The sequence below is a fragment of the Drepanopeziza brunnea genome, assembly GCF_022702325.1.
Source record: "Drepanopeziza brunnea f. sp. 'multigermtubi' strain 214-2 chromosome Unknown ctg15, whole genome shotgun sequence".
Taxonomy (NCBI): domain Eukaryota; kingdom Fungi; phylum Ascomycota; class Leotiomycetes; order Helotiales; family Drepanopezizaceae; genus Drepanopeziza; species Drepanopeziza brunnea.
Genome location: NW_027094078.1, coordinates 1,236,987 through 1,257,235, shown reverse-complemented (window position 1 = coordinate 1,257,235; position 20,249 = coordinate 1,236,987). Strand labels below are relative to the sequence as shown.

Genomic DNA, 20,249 nt, shown 5'->3' with positions numbered 1-20,249 from the left:
GCAATGTGGATCCGGTTCAGCCCAGCCCGCGTCCCATAATGCTGAACAATAAGGGGTCGCGTGGCTTTCGAATCTCGAGTAGTCGAGTAGTCACAACTCACTCACCCTTCCTCGGCTCAATCCTATTTGTCTGTCTGCTCTTGCTGAATGGCCATGACCGGCGAGAGAGGCGGTTGTCGGACTCGCCAAGGGCGACGGTGCTACCAAGATAGACAAACAGCAGCCACCGAGGACGAGGAGGAATAATCCAGGCCGAGGTATCTAAGCCTGGTATGGGAATCCAATGTTGCATTCCCTCGGCCCAGGTCGGAGAAGAAAGTCTGGGCTATGTGGCTATGTCATGTGAGCAAGCTGTGGGTAAGCAGATACTCCTTGAGTTTTCGAAAGGGGATTCGGGCACACTGCACCCCATTTGACCTACTTCAGCATCGCCCTCCCCTTCCACCCCCAATGTTCATGTCGTCGCTTTCGAGCCCTCTAGATACTCTGTACACCACACACGAGGAAACTTGGGAAACTTCTGGAGCGCCGACTAGCGCGTGAGCAGTGAGACATCGAAGTTTACCGGCCCACACAGGCCAGAGTCCGGATTCCAGCAAACCGAGAGATTATCCCGGTCTTCCATCCCTCTACCCTGCATACCGTCGCGCGGCAGCTGCATCTCCGTATTCTTTAATGAGCATGCGGACTCCCAGGCTCTGCGAGCTTGTTTGAACGTCCATCAAGAGGCAGAGGGCATGGTCATCTTGACACCAAGGTACTTACGGCTTTGCTCGCCGGGGGAAAGGCACAGACACCACCTCGGTGGGCGGCTGAGCAGCTGGGGAGGAGCCATACCCGTCACGACCAGTTTCTCCCAGAGAGGCTTGAACCAGAGCGTCGCTGGGTGAGACGATGGCGAGTATCTACCTATCCTCACCGAGGGACTAGTTGGCGGGAATAGTTACGGAGTTGATTGGCATCGCTAGGTCCTACGCATCCTGGACGACAGGTATCCTCGAATGATAATTGATACTGCGAGCGTGATCATAGTGGCTATGTTGATATCTGCTCTTTCGTATGTATACAGGGCTAATGAACGAGGACAGGGGAGTTCGACGAACCTGCTACCCACAGACTCAAGACGAACGAATGCGTCGGAGAATAATTATATGCTATGTCTCGACCGCAGTTTTTGCAGAGGGGTTCGACTGCTTCAGATATATGCCATCCGAACATCGAAATTCGCCCATGTCAGGTAGAAGGAGGAAACACGAGCATGGTTGAAGCTGTGGAGGGCAGGCTCTGTCATGATATTCAGAGGGGAAATGCACCATGAGACGAGCAAGACAATCGGGTGGCCTGAATAGGCGGTATACCGAAGGCGGCCAGCGCTATGTTTGACACATTGCGGGAGCAGGAAACGCTGCCCGAGACTGTTGAACGATTTTTCAGTCTGGATGACTATTCCGTCCCCAACGGCAATTTACCGCGTCGGACACCGAGACATCTCTCCTCAAGGGACGACGAAGAATAGGAGCCGGCCCTCCCTCTACGCCCTACCACCATGGGAACAATGTGGGTACTCCACGATTAGAGAATGCAAGGCGTTGTAGGTTTCCCAGGGAATGCCGAAGCTAGGTGTTGGCCAGATGAGGTTTACAAGCTGATTGACCAACGGGGCTCTTGTACCATTACTCGATCAATCTACAATACCCCCGTCGCCGTCGAATCTAGGAATCATGTCCACGATATGATTCCAAGTATGATTCCCATAGTCCCGATGCGGCATCGCACTGGTTCGAAGAAGCTGCCGTCTGGGTTATATTTGAAGGACGATGTCGAGTGAATGCGGAGACCTTCGTAATTCCAACCCTTTCTCAAGATAAAGAGGCGTGTCAACAGCGCAAACCTGACAAGCCAGTGCGGACCCTTCGATACATTTTATATTGTTCCCGAGTCATATGGCTCGTCTGCCGAATAGATCAATGCCGGTCCTGCCACATGGTCCTGCCCCATAGTCCCCTTCTTTCTGCTCTCGGTCGGCCACCGATAGGGAGGGGTCGTTCTTGAAAAAAGGTTCACTGGTTGCTATTCCTTCAAGACGGTACACTGTCTTCGGAAAGGGCTTGATCAGGTTTGAGGCCGCTAGGTCAGGGCCAGGGACTTGGCCTCAATGCACCGAGGACCTGCAAGGCAACCGGCCTTAGAGCTCAAAGGCAGAGCATCTTACGTGGAACAACTGCTCATTCGCTATCGATTTCTGCCTTTCTCTCCTTTTGGATCAGTCACCACTCGCTATCCATAGCCCATGTAAGGAGGGTGAAGGCGGAACTCACATCTTGACCCGGCTTAACCACGCCGTCCAGCCTAGGAAAAGTGCCGGCCAGTTTTCAAAGCTTGTGACAAGAAACAGTCTTTTATCATTTCTTACCGACCGCCCCAGTGATCCACGAGATATGTGGGTAAGGTGGGTTCGGGACCGGGAAAGAGGTAGGTAGACATGGAGATTAATGCTGATTTCGAAATTGATTTTACACTCCGGATAGAGAGGGGCGACACGGTCAGGTGTTGAATAGGGTTAGACATCGAGGCTCAGCTATATTGGGCTAGTCCCAGTCGCTCCTGAGTCCTGTCAATGTGTCACTCGGTAGTTGAAAACACGCTGTTACATGACAAGAAACTCTAATTCCCCGCCATTTCATTAGGTATCGCAGCTATTCTACTGACCAAATCGTCCTTTGGTACTCGACGATACCCAAGTATCTTCTTTGCCATACCTACTAACCTCAGTCTCCTATCCCGGGATCCAGAGATCTTTTGCTCGATTACCTATACCACTCCGTTCGTCAATTCTGCTTTTCCATGTCTTTATATTGTTTTGGGTTTTGGCATATTTGTGATCCCCCTCATCTTGCAGGTAGCTCTGTATAGGGTTCCCATCGAAGATCACCTCCACTCGCCGGGGACTCTCTCGCCCATTGTACTACTATATCATATGTGTCCGGTTGATCTATCAGATTTTCACTCGAGATCAATGGAAGCTGCCATCTGAGCCAGGGCCGATAAGCATCACATTCAAGTTCTCGAGTCTCTTCCTACTCTTTGTTTGCATTGTTGCTCTGTAACCAAATCCTTGCTCTCGTTTAGTTGTGGAGGCGCTGTCATAACTGCGACAGATTTTTCAGAGGCCGATACTGAGCAGATCCTTCTTTTCGTACTTCTATACGGGGAATCTGAGGGTATATTTTGAGTGCCCAGCTAGTCTATGCATTACATATCTACAACTCGAAGTTTCTACACGATCCCATTGGGTACATGGAGCCGTGTCGGTTTTCCAGGATGAGAATAACTGGTGCGTGAGAGCCCAAGGGCCAAGGGGACCCTTCCCACTCATTACAGAGTACGCATCTTCCGCCTTGGCTTCATCAACCTACCGGTACCTACCTTCTCTTCCACCTACCAGGTCACTCAAATTTTCAACGCCTATTTTTGCCGCTGTAAGAGAACTGATCTTGCTGCCCGATGAGCTCGCTTACTTCAGTGCCCGATATATCGTTTCATTCCAGGGCTAGGTATTTGAATCCTTCACTTCACAGACTATGGGTCGATGCACAACCCCATTCCTATCGTCTCATGACTCACATCACCGACCAAATGAGGGTTTGAGTCATGTGGGAAGCGTTTGTCCGGCCGCCTAAAGTACAAGATAAGATCCGATAGGGGAGTGTCTCGGTCTCATATTGAATGGGCTTACTAGTTGTAAGTTGGGATCCATCTCAATCCGGGCCATAACCATGACGGAGTTTTCTGCGGTTGGGACGAGTCGGGGAAATTTACGATGACTCTGAACGCGGCTTGGTGTGCAATACATTGCATGGCGTCGCCCCCCGAGTTCCTGTCGTATGGCATCCCTGTTCCTCTTCAGTGGGTGGGCGCCAGCGCCGAAAGCTGACGGCCCCCCTGAGGCAACACTGCTTCCTTTGAAAATTCTCCAAGTGGAATTGGGGAGATCTATCCGTTCTAAAACTACAGAAAGCTCTTGTATCCCATGTATCCAGCCAGATTCGACCCTACGGCGTCGTTAATATTTCAAAATGTCAACAACAAGGTCAGAGATAGATCCCTGGCCGCGGAAGAGAAGGAATTGCAGTGTGTTTGCCGCAGCTTTCCGCTCGTTCCTCAGCTCACTACATCGGACTCGAAATGGTTTGTTTGCTACAAGTGGTCCAAGATTGACAGGACAGGAATATTAAAAGGCGGGCTCTCCATACTACCATTGATACTCTTTTATTGCAAGATCGCCCTATTCTATACTCGATAACAAAATGGACGAAGATACATGTTCGCATTGCGAAAAGATCTTTGCCGGACCTCATGAGCTAAGACGCCATTTCGAGGAACAGCACAACCCTATGAAACGTTGTCCCTGGTGTGACTTTACGGAAAAGAGGAAGGAAAGGTTGTTTAAGCATATGAAAAAGTGCAATGTGCCGCGAGCAGAACATCGTACCTCTCTCGGTCTGTGCCCCTGGTGCAATCATACGGAACCAGTTAAGGAAGACCTTTTTGTGCATATAGCCAGGACTCCTAATCATAAAAGACCGTACAAGCAACGTTCAGTCTTGGGTACGTCCCTTCAAAGATTCTAAGAGTGTCGAGGACTGATCTCGAAACTCAGCAGCATCGATGAACCTATCTCCAGCTAGGAGTCGCAAGCGTATAAGCCGAAGCAGTCGTTCATCCTCTGGAAATTCGATATGTTTACAAGACGAAGGTACGATGATAGCCCATAATCACAATTATCCTACTGACTATGCAACCAGTAGATAAAGTGTCATCAACCTTGACACCTGCAGGCAGAGACGTCAGCCCAGCATTCTCGAACTTAAGCCTACAACAGAGCCTCCGAGGCCAGGAAACCCCAACGGAGGCTTTCCAACATATCACGTCGCATCCCGAAAGCCAGGCAGTATCCCGCGCTGTCTCAGCTGGAGCTGATCCGAGCCTGTCGCCGTTAATGTTTTCGCCTTTCGATAGTCAAGACCCGTGCATACAAGACACTTCTTGGATTCAGTTCTTTGCTGATAGCTTGGATCTCTATCTAGCGACGACTTCTGATGCTCCACGCCCTGAACACATCGACAACCCCGTACACCTGGATTCCAGCCTGCTTGCCAACCCAGCCCAGGCAGCGACTGGCTTTCCCCTTGCGTTTGGACAACGTCCACAACACCCAACCGACTTCTACACTCTCCAAAGCTCCTACTCGGAGTCTGCAACAGAGCTTTTTAATGAAGATATCTCAGTGCAGATAACAGATGGGGACTCGCCTCTCTTGTTTCAATATGACCCGCTACCACAGCTCAGGGACCTCAACTTCGACTTCCTCGAAGACTTGGTAGATCTGAACCTGCAGGCTTCCACGGAGTTCGGATGGGCGGGCTACTTAGGATAGAAGAAGCGGATCGCAAACCCCGGATATACGATAATTCTGTTACGTGCTCTGGTGCGATTTTTCTATTTTTTCTTCTTCTTTCTTGGTGTTTAAGTATGCTCGCTTGGTTCTTTTAGTGTTTTTTTTTTCTCCCTTATTTGATATCTGCGGTATTGATTCCCACTGTGCGAATTTCGATACCAATTTCACCAGCATTTCCTCCCTAAGAAAAATTGCCTCCCCTCACGACCCCGTGATACCCCCGAATCGAAACAGAAAGAGAGAGAGAGAGAAATAACACGTGATTTCAATAGCCGAAGGCATTTACTTCACTCAAGCGACGCCAGAGCCGGTCTTCCCTTCCCACCACCACCTCTCCACTCAATTCAGGAGAAAAGTCAATCACTCCCAGCCGGGAAAACCAGCTCTCTATTTCCCAGCTTGGCGAACTAGGAGGCCAACCAACTTCTGCAGCAGCAAACTTCTCGGAGTTGACTTTGAAGAAGAAAGAAACTGCGCCGGAGAATAAACTGACAGTTCAGTTCAGTGAAGAGAAGGCTCCGAATTGAAAAGGGAGGAGGGGGGGAGTTGACGAAGTCTGCAGACCTTCTCTCTTTCAGTACGGTTTGTTTTCCCGCTGCCAGCAGCAGCAGCGGGCGAATGAGCTAGTTGTTCGAGTTATATAATACGAGAGCTCTCTGGCTAGCGGCTTAGGGGGACAGACAGGCCTCTTTTTCCCCTCTGTATTCACTTTCATATTCACGAGCTTGCTTCTTTCCTCTGTGAAATCAGCATGGGAGGGAGTTTGGTTGGTTCGTTCGTTTACGATTTTGATTCTGGAACTTAAGCCTCCTCCTCCACCAAAAAAAAAGGAGGGGGGGGGAAGAAAAGGCCACAGCCTAGAGCGCAGAGCGGCGAAGGATCCTCTCCCTCTCTCTACATTCGAGACTAGGTACTTCCTAGGCTCTCCACTTACTGGCCTGGCCCGACAACACACGTGCAAATCTGATTAAGTCTACGAATGGATATTAATTCCAACAAGGAGGATAAACGTACGTAAAGACATACGTAAAGACGTACGTCGTCTAGATGTCCCCGAGTCACTCAATTAATCCACTTCGTATCAACCATCTCACTAATTAATAATCGGACGAGCAGCTAGCTGTGCGTAGTATTGATCGATGATAGATCGGTATTGCGCAATGCGCTGCGATGGGTTTTGGTTGGTAATCACAGGACACGGAAACCACGATAACCAGTAGGGAGGTAGGAACGGCAGGTGGGAATGTAGGTATTTAATCAAATCAAATCAATTCTCGCTCGCTTACTTACTTATGCCTCTTCCGCGAAGGATAGGCACCTACCTCCCTCGTACGTACGTACGCCCCCACCCCCCGAACGACACTATACTACATGCAGCCAGCCTCTCTAGCTCACCCCACTCACTCAGCCTCCTCGGGTCGGGTCTCGTATCCCCTCCCTTCAGCATCGTCAATGTTCACATCGCTAAGCATACAGTAAGATATATAAGCGCTAGCGCGCCCTTTTCTTCTTCTCGTCGACTCATGATACCCAATGATGTAGAACAGTATAGAATAACTCCCCCCCCCCCCCCCCCCCCCCCCCTCACACTCCGCAGTCCAGCAAAGCAGCCGCAAGAGTAAAAAAGAAAACCAAACCAAAAGCAATCACTCACCGCCCCGAAACGAAACGACACATGATCGGAAACGAACATACGCGGTACACACTCGCGAACGAAAAGACAGCGCGAGTCCAGTCCAGTCCAGTCCAGTCCAGTGAGTGAGTCAGTCCAACACACACACACCCACCCTATAAAATGCAAAAAGCAAAAAGCAAATAAAAGCCAGGCTCTGCAAGAACAACCAAAGCCAGCCAGATAGGCAAGGCAAGACAGACATACAGACAAAAACAACCCAGGCAGACAAGATAGGAAAAGGTAGCTAGTAGATCTCTCCACGCACGGAGCTGGGCGCGGAGAAGAGAGGAGGGAGGAGGAAGCCTGATATGGAGAATGGTTGCTTGCTTGCTTGATTGATTGGTCGATTGGTCGATCGGCGGCCGGCTAACTGAACACATGTCTGTATGTATGTATGTATGTAAGTAAGTATGTAGGTAAGTATCAAGTTATCGGCAAGCCCCGGTGATCGTTGGTTCTAGTCAACGAAACCGGGCCCAGTCAGAGAGCTTCTGATGCACGCGAGGCAAATTTTGAGAACAGAAGAAGGCGTGGTCTGATCGGATAAGTGGCTGGTAGAAATCTTCGTGGCTATTATTGCTTTAACACTGAGTAGGTTACATGATGAGGAATCCTCTGCTGCTGACAAAATATCCTCCTGATATCCCCCATCCACAAACCCCCCCCCCCACGCAAACTCCACTCCACAGCTCTAGTTAGCCAATAAGACTCTCCACCACGTACAAGTTCCTTCATCCACATTTTACAAGCAGAACTCTTGTGGACTGAGCATGTCATTAGGATTATAGCCAGTGTATGTCTACGCTTTCAACGCGGAAAGAAAAACATCAGCGCAGTATTCCAAAAGTATATTACGACGCGCAGGGTCTGCTGAGCCATGTCATCGAGCGCGGCATCTTCTTGTTAAAAGTCCTGTAGGTGTCAGATGAGATCACTTGGCAGGAAACCATGAAAAGGTCATGATCTGTAAACCTGACCGGGATAGAGAAAGCTTACTGTACAGTTCGTGTGTGAAGCCAGAGATCGTAGCTGCATCTCAGCTTTCCAATAGGCACTACAAGAAATCCGAGAAAATCCTTACTTCATCTCAAGTGGAGGCCCATAGCGAATTAGGAGGTGGGAGGCAATTCGGACTTGATCGAGGCTATTGAGAACCGCTTTGAGGTGCCATCGTAGCAGAAAGAGTCGCACGTAGTTGCCAACCGACATGCAAGGAAAAGAATTCGTTCTTTACGATCATCAGTCATTGAAGCAACCTCGAGGTATTTCTCAGCGTCGTCAATCTTGTCATTGGTGAACCACTTTTCAGGGTAGTAGTTTTCTGCCCACAAGAGTCCGCGCATGGCGAAGTCTTCTGGAAATGGGCGAACATCATCCTTGATCGGTAAGGGAAATTCCGTGCTTTCGATACGAGCTGGCGTTGAGTAAGGCTCTAGTATCGTGTTCAACATGACTGCTAAAGACTGCCAGGGAAAATATGGTGCGAGCAAGTCCATCGCGCGAGGATGGTAAGCCAAATGATTCATGAATACGAGTGTGACATGTACAAAGGGCAAGACATTGGGATCCCCAATTCTGCGAAGAACGATCTCCAGAGTCTCGTTGCTCAATTGCCGGGCACGCTTAAAGGCATTCACTGCAAGACTGTCCTCGCCAGCCATTTCGACGCACGAGACGTCTGCCTCGCTCCCAGTCATCGCCTGGAATAGTGGATTTGGGGTTTTTTCACTGGAGGCGAATCCAAGCATTGCAGCGATATTAGCAACTGCAATGCAGTAACCTTGTTCCATAAACTTGCGGGTCACTCGGCCAATTTGGTTGTCAAGCAGTCCCAAAAATTCGTCAACAGTTGGCCGGAATTTTTCCATGTTCTTGTTGGTGAAGAGAAGTCCGTGGGCTTTGACGAATGCCATATCGAAGGGTGGCAGGTATTGGCCATGAGAGTTGTCTGCATTTAATACGGGCTCGAAGAGTGTCAAGATCGATTCCCGTGCCGAGGTGAAAGGAGTAACCACGCAAAGTGACTTTGAATAGTAGAATAGCTGTTGCAAAGCATTGGGTCTGGCAAGGATCGCAAGGTGGTGATACAGTCTCCCGGTCTCGGGAGCCTTGTCAGAAGCCTTGGAATACCAATGTCTCGCAACGCCGGTCCAGACCTCTCTGTCCCGAAGGTCGTCGTCCTCGATGGCCATCCGGTATCTTCCCAAATCTCCGAGGCATTCGATCCATGTGTCCTCGAATGCTGGTACCGTCTCATACAGGAGACCCATCATCGAGTACGCCAAGTAAATAAAGGCAAGCATATGATCGAGAGACGCTGGCAGTCTGTGCCTCAAGAGCTCGAGGAACGAGTGGATCCCGTGTCGCCACATGCGGGCAGGCATTGCGTACTTCGACGCAAGTCGTCTCAGCCCGGGGGAGGCTGATGGGTGTTGACTTGCGAGGAAGAAATCGTGGTGCTCATGAAGAAGCGTTCGGTGAAGTGCAATGAGCGCCTGCCATTGTTCGTTGTTGAGCTTCGGCTGAGATGGAGGATCTGTTTGGGAGAGAGTTGCTTGCTTGCGATCGACCTCTATGCACTTGGCTTCCACCATCACAAGGCCAGCATAGATGCCTTTGACCTCTGCGACAAGTTTTTCCTGACTGATGGGCCGCGTCTCCGGCTGCAAGATGATGTCGTAGTTGTCTTCTCGTGTTTGTCGGTTTTGGGGAGAAGAAGAGCTGTTGCCGAGAATAGATGCGTTTGAAAAGGGACTTTGGGGGGTTAGTCTCGGACCTTGTTGATTTGGTTTTCGAGGCCGAGGATGGAAAGCCTGGGCTCTTGATCGCGGGGTACTAGCAACATTCGACAGGTCAACGGCGGACCTCGGTGGGGGTCCGGAGGCCTCGGTCCAGAGTTTCTTATTCCCAACACTTGGTCTGTCAAACATATCTCTCTCCTTAATGTTACTTGCCGACCCGTTCGGCGCCGAGGTAGGTCTTGTTTTTGAACCTCGTGGAGGAGGCGAGGCTGACGAATCGCGGAATGGGCTAGCACTACCTGCTGAGATGCCGTCACCGATGGCGGCACGTTTCCTAGGTTGCTCTCCTGCTGTAGTCTGGTCGGCCTCGCTCAAATCTTGCATACCAATATCCTCACTTCCCCGTGGTGTGCTTATATTCAGAGCGGCGAGACCCGGAAGAGAGCGTTGGGTCGGCGACGACAGAGGACGTTTGCTTTGTGAGCCGGGCTGCGGTTCTGGCTGAGCCTTGTTTGCGTCATTGTAATTCGGTTTTCGTGGCGAAGAGTTCTCTCGTGTTGATCTGCAAAAGATCGCCTTGGTCAGCCTGATATGCCTTGTATTGGGAAGGCAGTGAGATGTTTGTCCACTCTATACGTCTTTCGGCGAAGCAATCTCAACTGGTCGTCTTGCCTACAAGCGTATGGGAACACTCACTTCTTCAGCGCACATTCATCGCCAAACCTCTTCCGGTAGGCCTCCAGATCGTCTTGGTTCGCATATTCCAGTAGCCGCGCCTTGTGATCCGCCAGAGCATGCTCCCAGAGCGCCGCTTCTGCGTTAAAGATGGCCCTATGAGGGCAGAAGATACAACTCCATGTTGGGGTAACCTTGTTTTCACTCCGCTGGTGTTGGATCCACCTGTCGCTCAGGTCCCGCTGCTTCTGCATCGTAATATCTGGGGAACATAGCGATTCTCAGTAAATTTCCATGAATGGTATTACGACTGTGGTGTAGAGCTGGATTTGGGTTTGGGTTTGGGGGGGGGGGGGGGGGGGGGGGGATGTGGATGAGGGTGAGGGTGAGGTTGAGGATGAGGATGAGGTTGAGAGAACTTACATGAGTTACTAATTGTTAGGTGGTGGAGGGTGGGGTTCGATACGAGTACGGTGAGGGTCTGGGTCCAGGTACGGACCAGATATAGGTAGATAATGTACTGACCGGCTGACAGACTGACTGTGTTTGGATTCCAAATCATTCAGTTATTATTCAATCGATCAATGAATCATTCATTCATTCAATTAATCAATCAAGCAAACTATGAATCAATCAATCAATCAATCAATCGCAGTGCAGCCAACGTGATGATTAACTCCTGTTGGAATGAGGAAGCTGATCGAGGAGGACTTCGACTTTCTTTTGAGGGTATGAATACATATAAATATCCCATTCTTCTCGATTATACACAAGCCCGTGTTACTTATCACAATATCTGTTTGATAGAGCCTTGTGAAGCTTGAGGAAAGGCTTTTGCGAACCATGGGTCGCATCGCATTCATGTAAGCACCCTCCTTCCACTCACCGATGTGTAATCCAGTACAGCAGGTCCACGTTGTACAATGTTGAGTAATGAAATGACCAAAAAGTTCCTAAGTCCAATGCCCTAGAGGAGACACCGACGAAGACAGCATCCCAATGAAGCCTCATGTCGGCGCAGCGCCTCAGATTCAGGTCCAGGTATTGCAGATATATAATAAACTGAAGTAATATATATAAACGCGGTACCTCGCCTGCGCCTTTCTGGCCTGGATCTTACTGTAAGATGCATATAGCAGGAATCCGCTGTAGTAACGGGATTTCAGCATTTCTGCAGTGATCGGTTCAAGCAGGGCGACCAATCTCGCACGGATGCGATGCAGCTTTTACCTTTTCAGCCCTATCCGTGGCCCTCAGTCTTACTTTCGCAACCATGAGCAGGCCTGGGCATCCTTTAGACCTCATCTATGCCTGTATCGATGTACGCTATGCATACGAAAGAGCATTGCTTCTAACCGAGTTCGAAAGGACAGATTCGAGCATGTCTTGAATGTGATCAACCCCTACAATCCAGCGTTTCTGCCTTCAAGCCTCACTTCAATGAAGGGCCAGCGTTCGCCGTCCACCAAACCATATAAAGCTGTCCGTGACTGCCCTGCTAGCGAGTGCGTCCCGGAGAAAGGGAGAGGTCAAGACAAAGGACCGGCCGTCGGCCCCTCTCATAGGCGTATCACATACGCTCAGCTGCCAGCCTAGTCCAGCCTTGCTTCCTTCGGACTTCGAATTGTTGGACATTACTGAATCTCGCTGGATGGCACAACTAACTGAGGCAATCATAATACGAAGCAGTACAAGAGCACGAATACTGGTACGCAATGATCGGGTGAGATCCTCAGCTCCGTCGGAGGTACGGAGTGCCTTTCCCGTACTACCGGTACCATCAAGCGAGCCACCCCATATCCCGTAAGCGAGCATCCCCAAGTCAACCAAAACATTGCCCTGAACATCAACAGAAGCTGTGCGTGTCCGGAGAACTTCAAATTCACTTCAAGTGCCGAGACTTGGTTGGAGTGAACCGAGGGTGTTCGCATGCCTTCGATCAGTCATTTGGATGCCGCAAATGCACGATTGAAAAGTTGAGGAGTGGAGATACGGGTATGGCCCAAATTCTTGACTGATATTTCGCCAGTATAAGACATTACAACTTGCGACTGCATGTTGGGCTTGCAAGCCAGCCGATAATGCTTCGCACACCGCCTCTCTTACGATCTGGTATGGATGCAACACTGGGGGGAAAAGGAATATGAATCGCCTTATCTTCCACTGGCTGATAATACCGGTACATACATACTACGTATATACAGTCACCGCTCCTTGCTTTCTGGATTCCCCGTACTCCGATGGTTCCAAGAGCCAGGCCTGCACGGGTTAATCCAGAGAATCTACTTATACTTTTTGAGATTCCAAGGAAAACAACATGGGGTCAGGTCCCCACGCGATCCGGGTTGGAGGGCTTAACTTGCCCATCAACCTATAGCAAAAGGTCAAAGCTCCTTGCTGTTGTTCACTCTGTTTTTCTATCGATCTGGCTAGAGATTAACATCGATGCCTTCAAAACTATGAAGAAAGAGCTGGAGCTGGCTAAGAATTGATCGTTCTGCCTACGGGATTCTAGGGGCCTACCTACCTACCTTTCGCTGCACGGTCCGTTGCGTAGGCATATCGATCTTTCACCGCAACTTGGAAAGACAAAATTAGAGCGACCCCGCCTGTATCCGAAAAAAGAAAAGCAAACGTTCCAGCTGCACGACAACAAATTGGGATTATAGGCTCCATGAGCAGCATGATGCATACATCCTATCGGCCGGCCAGGAGCATCGAGAATCGGGACGGAGGAGCGGAGCCCGACCCAAAATCAGCCAATGCACACATGTGCACATACATGTACGTATATGCCGACAACCATCTACCTATCTATAGCCCCTGATTACTGTGCCAACTTGAATTGAAGTTGTAGGGGGATATCGTTTAGAAAGAGGCCTTGGGATGGGGTGGCTTGACGTGGCCGCTTGCCGGGACGTTATAAAAGTCTTATAGCATTCCATTTCGCTCTGTGAAGTTCAAAGAAATTACTGCCAAATCTACAGTCGTATAGCCAAATAAATATACTCTGAGGGTTTTGAAGCGGAGAGCGTTGATCATCCATCGGAGAGCTTCCAATCTAACGTTTGTTGCACGCCGCCGCAGCCAGTACTGACGCATTATTGATCTTCAAGACCTTCTCTCCCTACTTTGTATAGAGTTGAAACAACTGCTCTCCCTGTTTCCAATCCTCGGGGTGTCATTTTTTGGCCAGTACAGTAGTACAATCTATGCTCGTCCCTCTCCCGCCATTACACATTTCTCACACCCATTCAGTACACTTCAAAAGACAAAAACCACTCTTCTCCTCCTATCTTCGTTTGATACAATACAAGCCAAGCCAAAATGCTATTCTCTCTTATCACTACTCTCTTCACCTCTTCAGTATTCGCTGCTCCGTAGGCAATGACACCAGAAGATATAGAAGACACTGACCTAGGTCTAACTGCTCACAAAAGCTAGAGTTAGTTTGAGACAATCCTAGCGAAAGATGTAATTAGTGGCGAATGCTTCGAGGATGCCAGTTTTGATGCGCTGACGACGAAGTGCGTAATTATTTATCTTTTTCGCAAATGGTTTTTCAGAAGAGTACTGACAGATATCAGGCATATATTCATATATATGTGTGTGGCTGCGCCGAAGAAATTCACCTGTGAAGGAAATCTTGGGTCTCGTATATGGTCGGGGAAAGTTTTGGCGGAGCGCGAAGGAGTACGGCTTAGGACTTTATCAGCATCATCATCGTCCTTTTCCAGCTGCAGCGCTGCCGATGAAAACGGTTCATGTCGTGAAAATTGGTTTCTTGTTTTTCCAAGTTTGATAAGATACCTGCTTTCTTATAACACGCTAGAAGTTGGGAAATACAACAACAACAATAACGACTGTAACCGGGAGCTCGCAGGTTTTCAGTCATATTATCACGAGTACTATAAAGTAAACCCATATTCATTTCTCTACTTATGATTAGTTCGCAACTAGCGTAACAAAGAGAGTAACTTTTCAGCTACAATACATCCCAAATAGAGAGTCAAGTTTACGAAATTAAAGCGTTGCCAACCATACGGATACAGAGCCTGGCAGCCCCTTTCACCAGTTCCGTAGAAAGATCAACGCATGGGAACATACTTACTGGCCGCACGAGTAAGGGTGTTTCATTTCGCTCTAAACAGTTCAAACAATTGCTCTCTCTGTTTCCAACCCTCAAGGTGTAATTGTTTAGCCGGTACAGTAGTACATGTTCTCGTTCTCGTCCCTCTCCCGCGACTACACGTTCCGGAAATCTACTCATCATATCAAACTTCAAAAGACATTTCAAAACACAGAGATAGAATCCACGACCCTCCTCCCATCTTCGTTCAATATAATACGAGCTAAGCCAAGATGCGGCTCTCTCTTGTCACTCTCTTCGCCACCCTGGCTTTCACCTCCTCAGTATTCGCCGCCCCGAAGGCAAAGCCGTAAGAAGATCCCTCATGGGTAGACAGTTTTGTACCAGACCCAAGTCCTGCCGCCCCCGGCGAATGAGTCTTCCTCAAAGATGGCCTCCACCGTAATTTTGTAATAGCATGCTCAACTCTTTATTTTTCTGCAAATAATACTTGGAAGAATACCGAAAGATATTCAGGCTGCGCCGAAAGAAGCTGCGAAGGAAATCTCGGATCTCGTGTATAGTACAGGAGAGTTTTGGGGGAGCGCGAGGGAGTACATGCTTAAAACTTTTGTCAGCATTATCCTCCTCCTCTAGTTATATACCGGTAGCTGTTATGGAATACGGTCCACGTCGTGACAAAGGGGGGTTGTTTTTCTTCCCCAGTTTGAAATAAAACATTTGCTTTCTTTAACTACAACCGAGAACTGTAACCGAGAACTCGTAGCTTTTCAGACAATGATTATTACTACATAGAAACTTGACAAAATGGCGCGCGGGGCTGTTGACTCCACAAGATCCACGCACTGCCTGTATCTGACACTTCTAATGGCTTCGGCGTAGTTTTGAGGTCTATTGTAATCGTCTGGGCGGCCTGTCCTTTTGAAGTGTCCGATGGCCTAAGACACTTAAGGCACTTCGGGTATCGTATTAACCCCGATTTAATCACATTTCCTAGTAGTAAAGCTATGACAATTTGATCGTGAACTCGCTCGATTGAGGCTATTGCAGATGGACCCACCCCGAATATGATAGCATGCTTTACCTATTGATCTATTCGTAGAATTGCATGCAATAGAAAGGGTGGTGGTACGCAAGCTGAGCACGGAATAGTCGGAGGAGAGAGTTTTGTTATCGGTTTAAAGCCTATCTGTTTCAGCCTTAACGCCAATTTTATGCCGATTCGAGGCGTTGATAATCACGAATTTTATATTGTAAATATATATAGAATGTTGCAAACCTGAATACCGTATCAAAATGCCGTTGCAAGCGTCCTCGGCTATCAGAAATAGCGCTGTTTCACGCTACTTTTGATAGCCGAGGCCTCTATTTTAAGTCGATTAGATCAGTTTACCTATGGTGCGGTCAACCCTCTGATCAGTTACTACGTCGCAGGCGTAAGTATTACCCCTCGAGGGTAGGGAAAACAGGGGGTTTAAAGTGGAAACTAAACTTTTAAGGCACCCTCGAGGGGTAATACTTAGGCCTGTACCGTGGTAATATACAGAGATTACGGAGTGGACGTTATTGGCAGCCCCATGCGCCATTTTGTCAAGTTTCTACGGTATTCTTAAAATAGTTCTAGTTTGTTTACTTATATATGAAACTGATTTTGCATCAGCCAAGTCGAAGATGATTAGAAGGGTTACCAGCTTCAGCCTCATCAGCTATACTTAGTATAATGTGTGGTACGAGAGCAAGGTCTTCGAATTAGGTCTAAATTGTGTACGAGGAGAGAAGAGATTCTAAGGTATAGGAGGAGATAAGTTCTCAAGTGGGGTCCATGCGCGCCCTTACCTTGGCATTCCTTGGCCGAATTGTTTGTTTTATCCCCTCACATATAATACGAGTATAAAAGTCATTCTTCTCCCACTTGCTATCGTCAACCATCCAACACATTCGTTTTTTTCCCTTTGTATCATCAACTTTCAATAACATAATACTCTATATCAACCGTATACATTAACAAAATGGTCTCTACCCAGTCTTTCCTTAGCGTGCTTTTGTAAGTAGCTTATCCAACAATCTATTCTTCAACAGTCTTATATAGCTAGCTTGCTAATTTGGCCTATTGCTTCAGTATCTTTGCGGTGGGCGCGCAGAGCAGCTATATTTGTGTATGTGGAGATAAGATCGAATCCAATAATGTCTGCGACACAATCGCTAGCACACACGCATTCTTCAATGGGGAGGAAGTAAGTGATTTTAAGACTGAACAAAGTCTTTTCAAATCCCTTCATCAAACCGCCTGATATATATGCTAATCTACACAATTCTGTAGTGCTCTCTCATTGATTACAACTCGAGGGCTTCCTACGCTTTGAGATGTCTTGATCGCGATATTGGTGGCATTGTAGCATGTAAAACACTATGAGCGCCTCTCGACAGCTTTTCTTAGATGGAAGCAAAGATCCTCTAACTTTCGGTAACAAACGACGGGGAATAATTCTTCCTCGAGGAGGAACTTTTGACGAAAGTTGAAGGTTGAATGCGACGGACGGTATATACCTCTATTACTACCATGTACTGCGTGTACCCAGAGCTCTTGTGTAAATATTATGCTTAGCTATATAAATTCCGGTCTTTTGCGCCACATTTTCACTTATATAGTAAGCCCTTTCGCACAATTTGCGTTCCGCATCTCTTGCTGATTGCTCTCTATCTCTTGCGGCGCTGAGAACTCGTCCTGTGGCTAAGCAATGGGAAAGAAATCCTCTCGTGGGCCACACTCACGCTGGTGATGACATTGACGCGCGTTATCCGGGCTACCGCTCTGACGAAAAATGGGATCTCGATGCTCCAACTGGCCCAACATGAGTCGGAGTGCAGCCAGTCATTTGCAATGTGATTGTAGGTGCGAGTTTCTTTTGCCGTTTTGCTAATCTGGCCAGCCGACCAAGCGGTTTGCACCAGCCAGTCATTATTTTTTATTGTTTCCAACAGGATCTCCAAAATTAAAATAGACAGAGCTTCAAATATTCCTGAAACTTTGAAAGGCTGATGATGTTCAAGCATAGTGGATGCTCCAAATATCAGTGACCTATCACATCTCCTTCCCTGGCTTTCGGCAGCTTTGCATGGCTGGCTGCATATATTCTGCTGGCATCGACAATATTCACATACAATACAGTCTTTCGATCTTGTATCTATACGAGGCCGACAATCTTCGCTGTGATAATATGTTTGTGGAGTTTTGAGCATCGACCTGCTAGCACGATGGCCAAAATCTCACATCATACGCATCATGCTCGCTCTCGAAAAGATATACAATTCACCTTCTACATACCGCTGCGCAACTCCCAACGTGGCACTTGTTTTCGCTCAATATTTAAGATCTCCAAAAAAAAAATCCCTCTAATGCTATCACCCGCGTCTCGGCTTTCATGCTTCAGCTGGGCTGAGGCGCCCCAGGTGGGCCGTCTGACGCCGTCAGAAGCCTTTCCGCGTACCTGCCTCCCATAGACCTCCCAAATTCAACCAGATACAGGTCCGAAGCCATGGGGAATCTAAACGTCCTATTACGAGACGGCTGCCGGCTTGATGGAAATGTGCATTCCGACCCACTCTTCCTCGTCAGGGCGTTGTCTCCAGACTATCGAAAGCTTTTGTGCCGTCAGACTGGATGCCTTGTCCTCTACTACACCTTCTCAATGCTCTGGAAGGATATTGTGACATGTCATCCTGACCTGAAAGAGCATGCGATTGCGTCAATCAAAACCTTGCTCGAGAACCCTTCTATCTATCACCCTCTGAACTGCGTCAAAAAATGCAACAAAAAAAAAATCAATAAAGAGCTGAAGTTAACGGAAAGGTCATTAAAACAAGATGTTATGGGGTTCCAGTTTACAAACCTAAATCACTAGGTTTGACGGCGAAGAAGGAAGAATAGCATGCAGCCGGTAGATCTGCCGGTTGATCAAAGCGGTATATATATGCACTTACCTAAAGCAGGTAAGAAAGAATCCTGAACAGTAAGCTGGCAAGTCTAAAAAGGCTCTCGGCTGTTCTATCTGTTTGCATACTGCCATCATAACGTGTAGACAAGTTTCTGGATCTGTCTTTCTTTCTTTACCGTGGCGACGATTTGGCCTATCTAAACCGACGCGTCCACCTGCCAAAATGTCCTGGCTGTGCAAGTTGAGCGACCCAATCCACGTCAGACTCGGACAGTCCGAGTTAATGATGTATGCATTGTTTCTTTTGTTTTTGCCCCTCCTCCTGCGCCTCGGGATCAACACCGAATTGGCTATGTTCGGCCAGACCGAGGCTCGTTCCAAGCATCCAAAATGCGATTCTTGATCTATCATGATATCCACTTGCGGAAAATAGTCGCGAGATGTCAAGTTCAAATCAGATATTGGGGCGATTACTATTTCTAGGAGCTGGCTACTGTAGTAGCCGTTGTACAGCGATGCTAAGCTTAGCGAGATTCTCTCGCCACCTGGATCCCATGCACTTTACACGCGGCGTCCGTGGAGATATTTTCTTCTTCACGCACCTTCGCCCCCTTCCGTGCTTCCATGTCAGCTTTCTAGTCCAACAACCTCCTTAGCTCACCATCGATAATCTGCTGCCTTACGCTTCTCATGTCCTCTTGGACCGGATCATATCCTCCTTGGGGCCTCGATGTCTCATTGATGATTACTCTTGCGGTTTGGCCGAGGTAACAAGATAAACACCCATACGCACACCAGGTAGCCACAGCTCTACTGTCACCCGAGTCTATCGCCGACCACTCCTCGCCGGTATACTCGTAGGTCTGTGCCAGCAAGGAGTAAAAGCTCCAGCCATTCAGGTCCTCGATATTACTATCCAGCGTGGAGACTGGTCACTACCACCACCGAATCAGAACTAGCCTCTAGGCATCCTCAATTCGTCCTCCTGTCCCGTCCTTCGGTCACCATGATTTCTATGAAATGTCTTGCCCGCTTGGGGGTCTCAGCACCATCCAAACCGGCATCGACCACCCTCTTCGTCCTGGAAAAGCACCCATGGCTTTATCTAGCGTGTTTGCCTTGGGGTCGAGAAGCTCTCCCGCAGTCACATGTGGATACGATGCCTGGCGGCGGCAAAGATCACCGCGGAGACCCCCCCTACCACGTGGCCAAAGAGAGCTTCCTTTTGGCATCACAGCTATAACCAAGTATCAGAGACGGACTTGTCGCAAGACCCATCCAAGGCACAAGACTGAGATGCTGAGACGAGGGTGCTGGCTGCCTCGCCGGGTTGAGAGATGCGCTTGGGATATTTATTTTAGACTCCGTGCGATGAAAGGCTGGATGGTGACGGCGACGTGAGGCTTATCTGCGCTATGAGCCAACATCAGTTAAATTCGGTAGGTAGGTAGTATGCACTATCTTCCATTACCGTGGATGGCGTTGTTGATACCGACACGCTCTGTGACGAGGCGTTGGGGTCGTGTGGACGCGGCGACAGTGAGGTGAGGCTGACCTTGTGCAGGTCTGCTGGCATCGGCATAGGTATTATCGGGTGTGAGCGTGCCTGTTCTGTCTCCGGGTCGTGCCTTGGACCGCATCATGCTTGGTCTTGGGCCAAGTGACCACCTACAAG

The 20,249-nt window shown here is 48.7% G+C and overlaps 4 protein-coding genes across 4 annotated transcripts; 3 read left to right on the top strand and 1 right to left on the bottom strand.

Moving 5' to 3' along the window:
- Positions 1-4,307: 4,307 nt before the first annotated feature.
- L3040_008261 (uncharacterized protein) lies at positions 4,308-5,437 on the top strand (the record flags this gene model as incomplete). The annotated part of the gene is made up of 3 exons (XM_066153961.1): positions 4,308-4,411; positions 4,565-4,608; positions 4,806-5,437. The coding sequence occupies 3 exons, from the start codon at positions 4,308-4,310 to the stop codon at positions 5,435-5,437; spliced, it is 780 nt and encodes a 259-aa protein (XP_066010508.1).
- A 2,438-nt stretch (positions 5,438-7,875) lies between these two features.
- On the bottom strand, positions 7,876-10,803 carry L3040_008260 (uncharacterized protein; the record flags this gene model as incomplete). Its single annotated transcript, XM_007295438.2, has 5 exons — positions 7,876-7,897; positions 7,989-8,045; positions 8,130-8,187; positions 8,341-10,436; positions 10,571-10,803. 5 exons carry the CDS (start codon positions 10,801-10,803, stop codon positions 7,876-7,878), a joined length of 2,466 nt encoding a protein of 821 aa, XP_007295500.2.
- A 1,019-nt stretch (positions 10,804-11,822) lies between these two features.
- Positions 11,823-12,567, top strand: L3040_008259 (uncharacterized protein; the record flags this gene model as incomplete). Its single annotated transcript, XM_066153960.1, has 4 exons — positions 11,823-11,870; positions 11,918-12,054; positions 12,286-12,352; positions 12,403-12,567. The coding sequence occupies 4 exons, from the start codon at positions 11,823-11,825 to the stop codon at positions 12,565-12,567; spliced, it is 417 nt and encodes a 138-aa protein (XP_066010507.1).
- A 4,081-nt stretch (positions 12,568-16,648) lies between these two features.
- L3040_008258 (uncharacterized protein) lies at positions 16,649-17,052 on the top strand (the record flags this gene model as incomplete). The annotated part of the gene is made up of 3 exons (XM_066153959.1): positions 16,649-16,683; positions 16,759-16,873; positions 16,960-17,052. 3 exons carry the CDS (start codon positions 16,649-16,651, stop codon positions 17,050-17,052), a joined length of 243 nt encoding a protein of 80 aa, XP_066010506.1.
- Between the last annotated feature and the right edge of the window lie 3,197 nt (positions 17,053-20,249).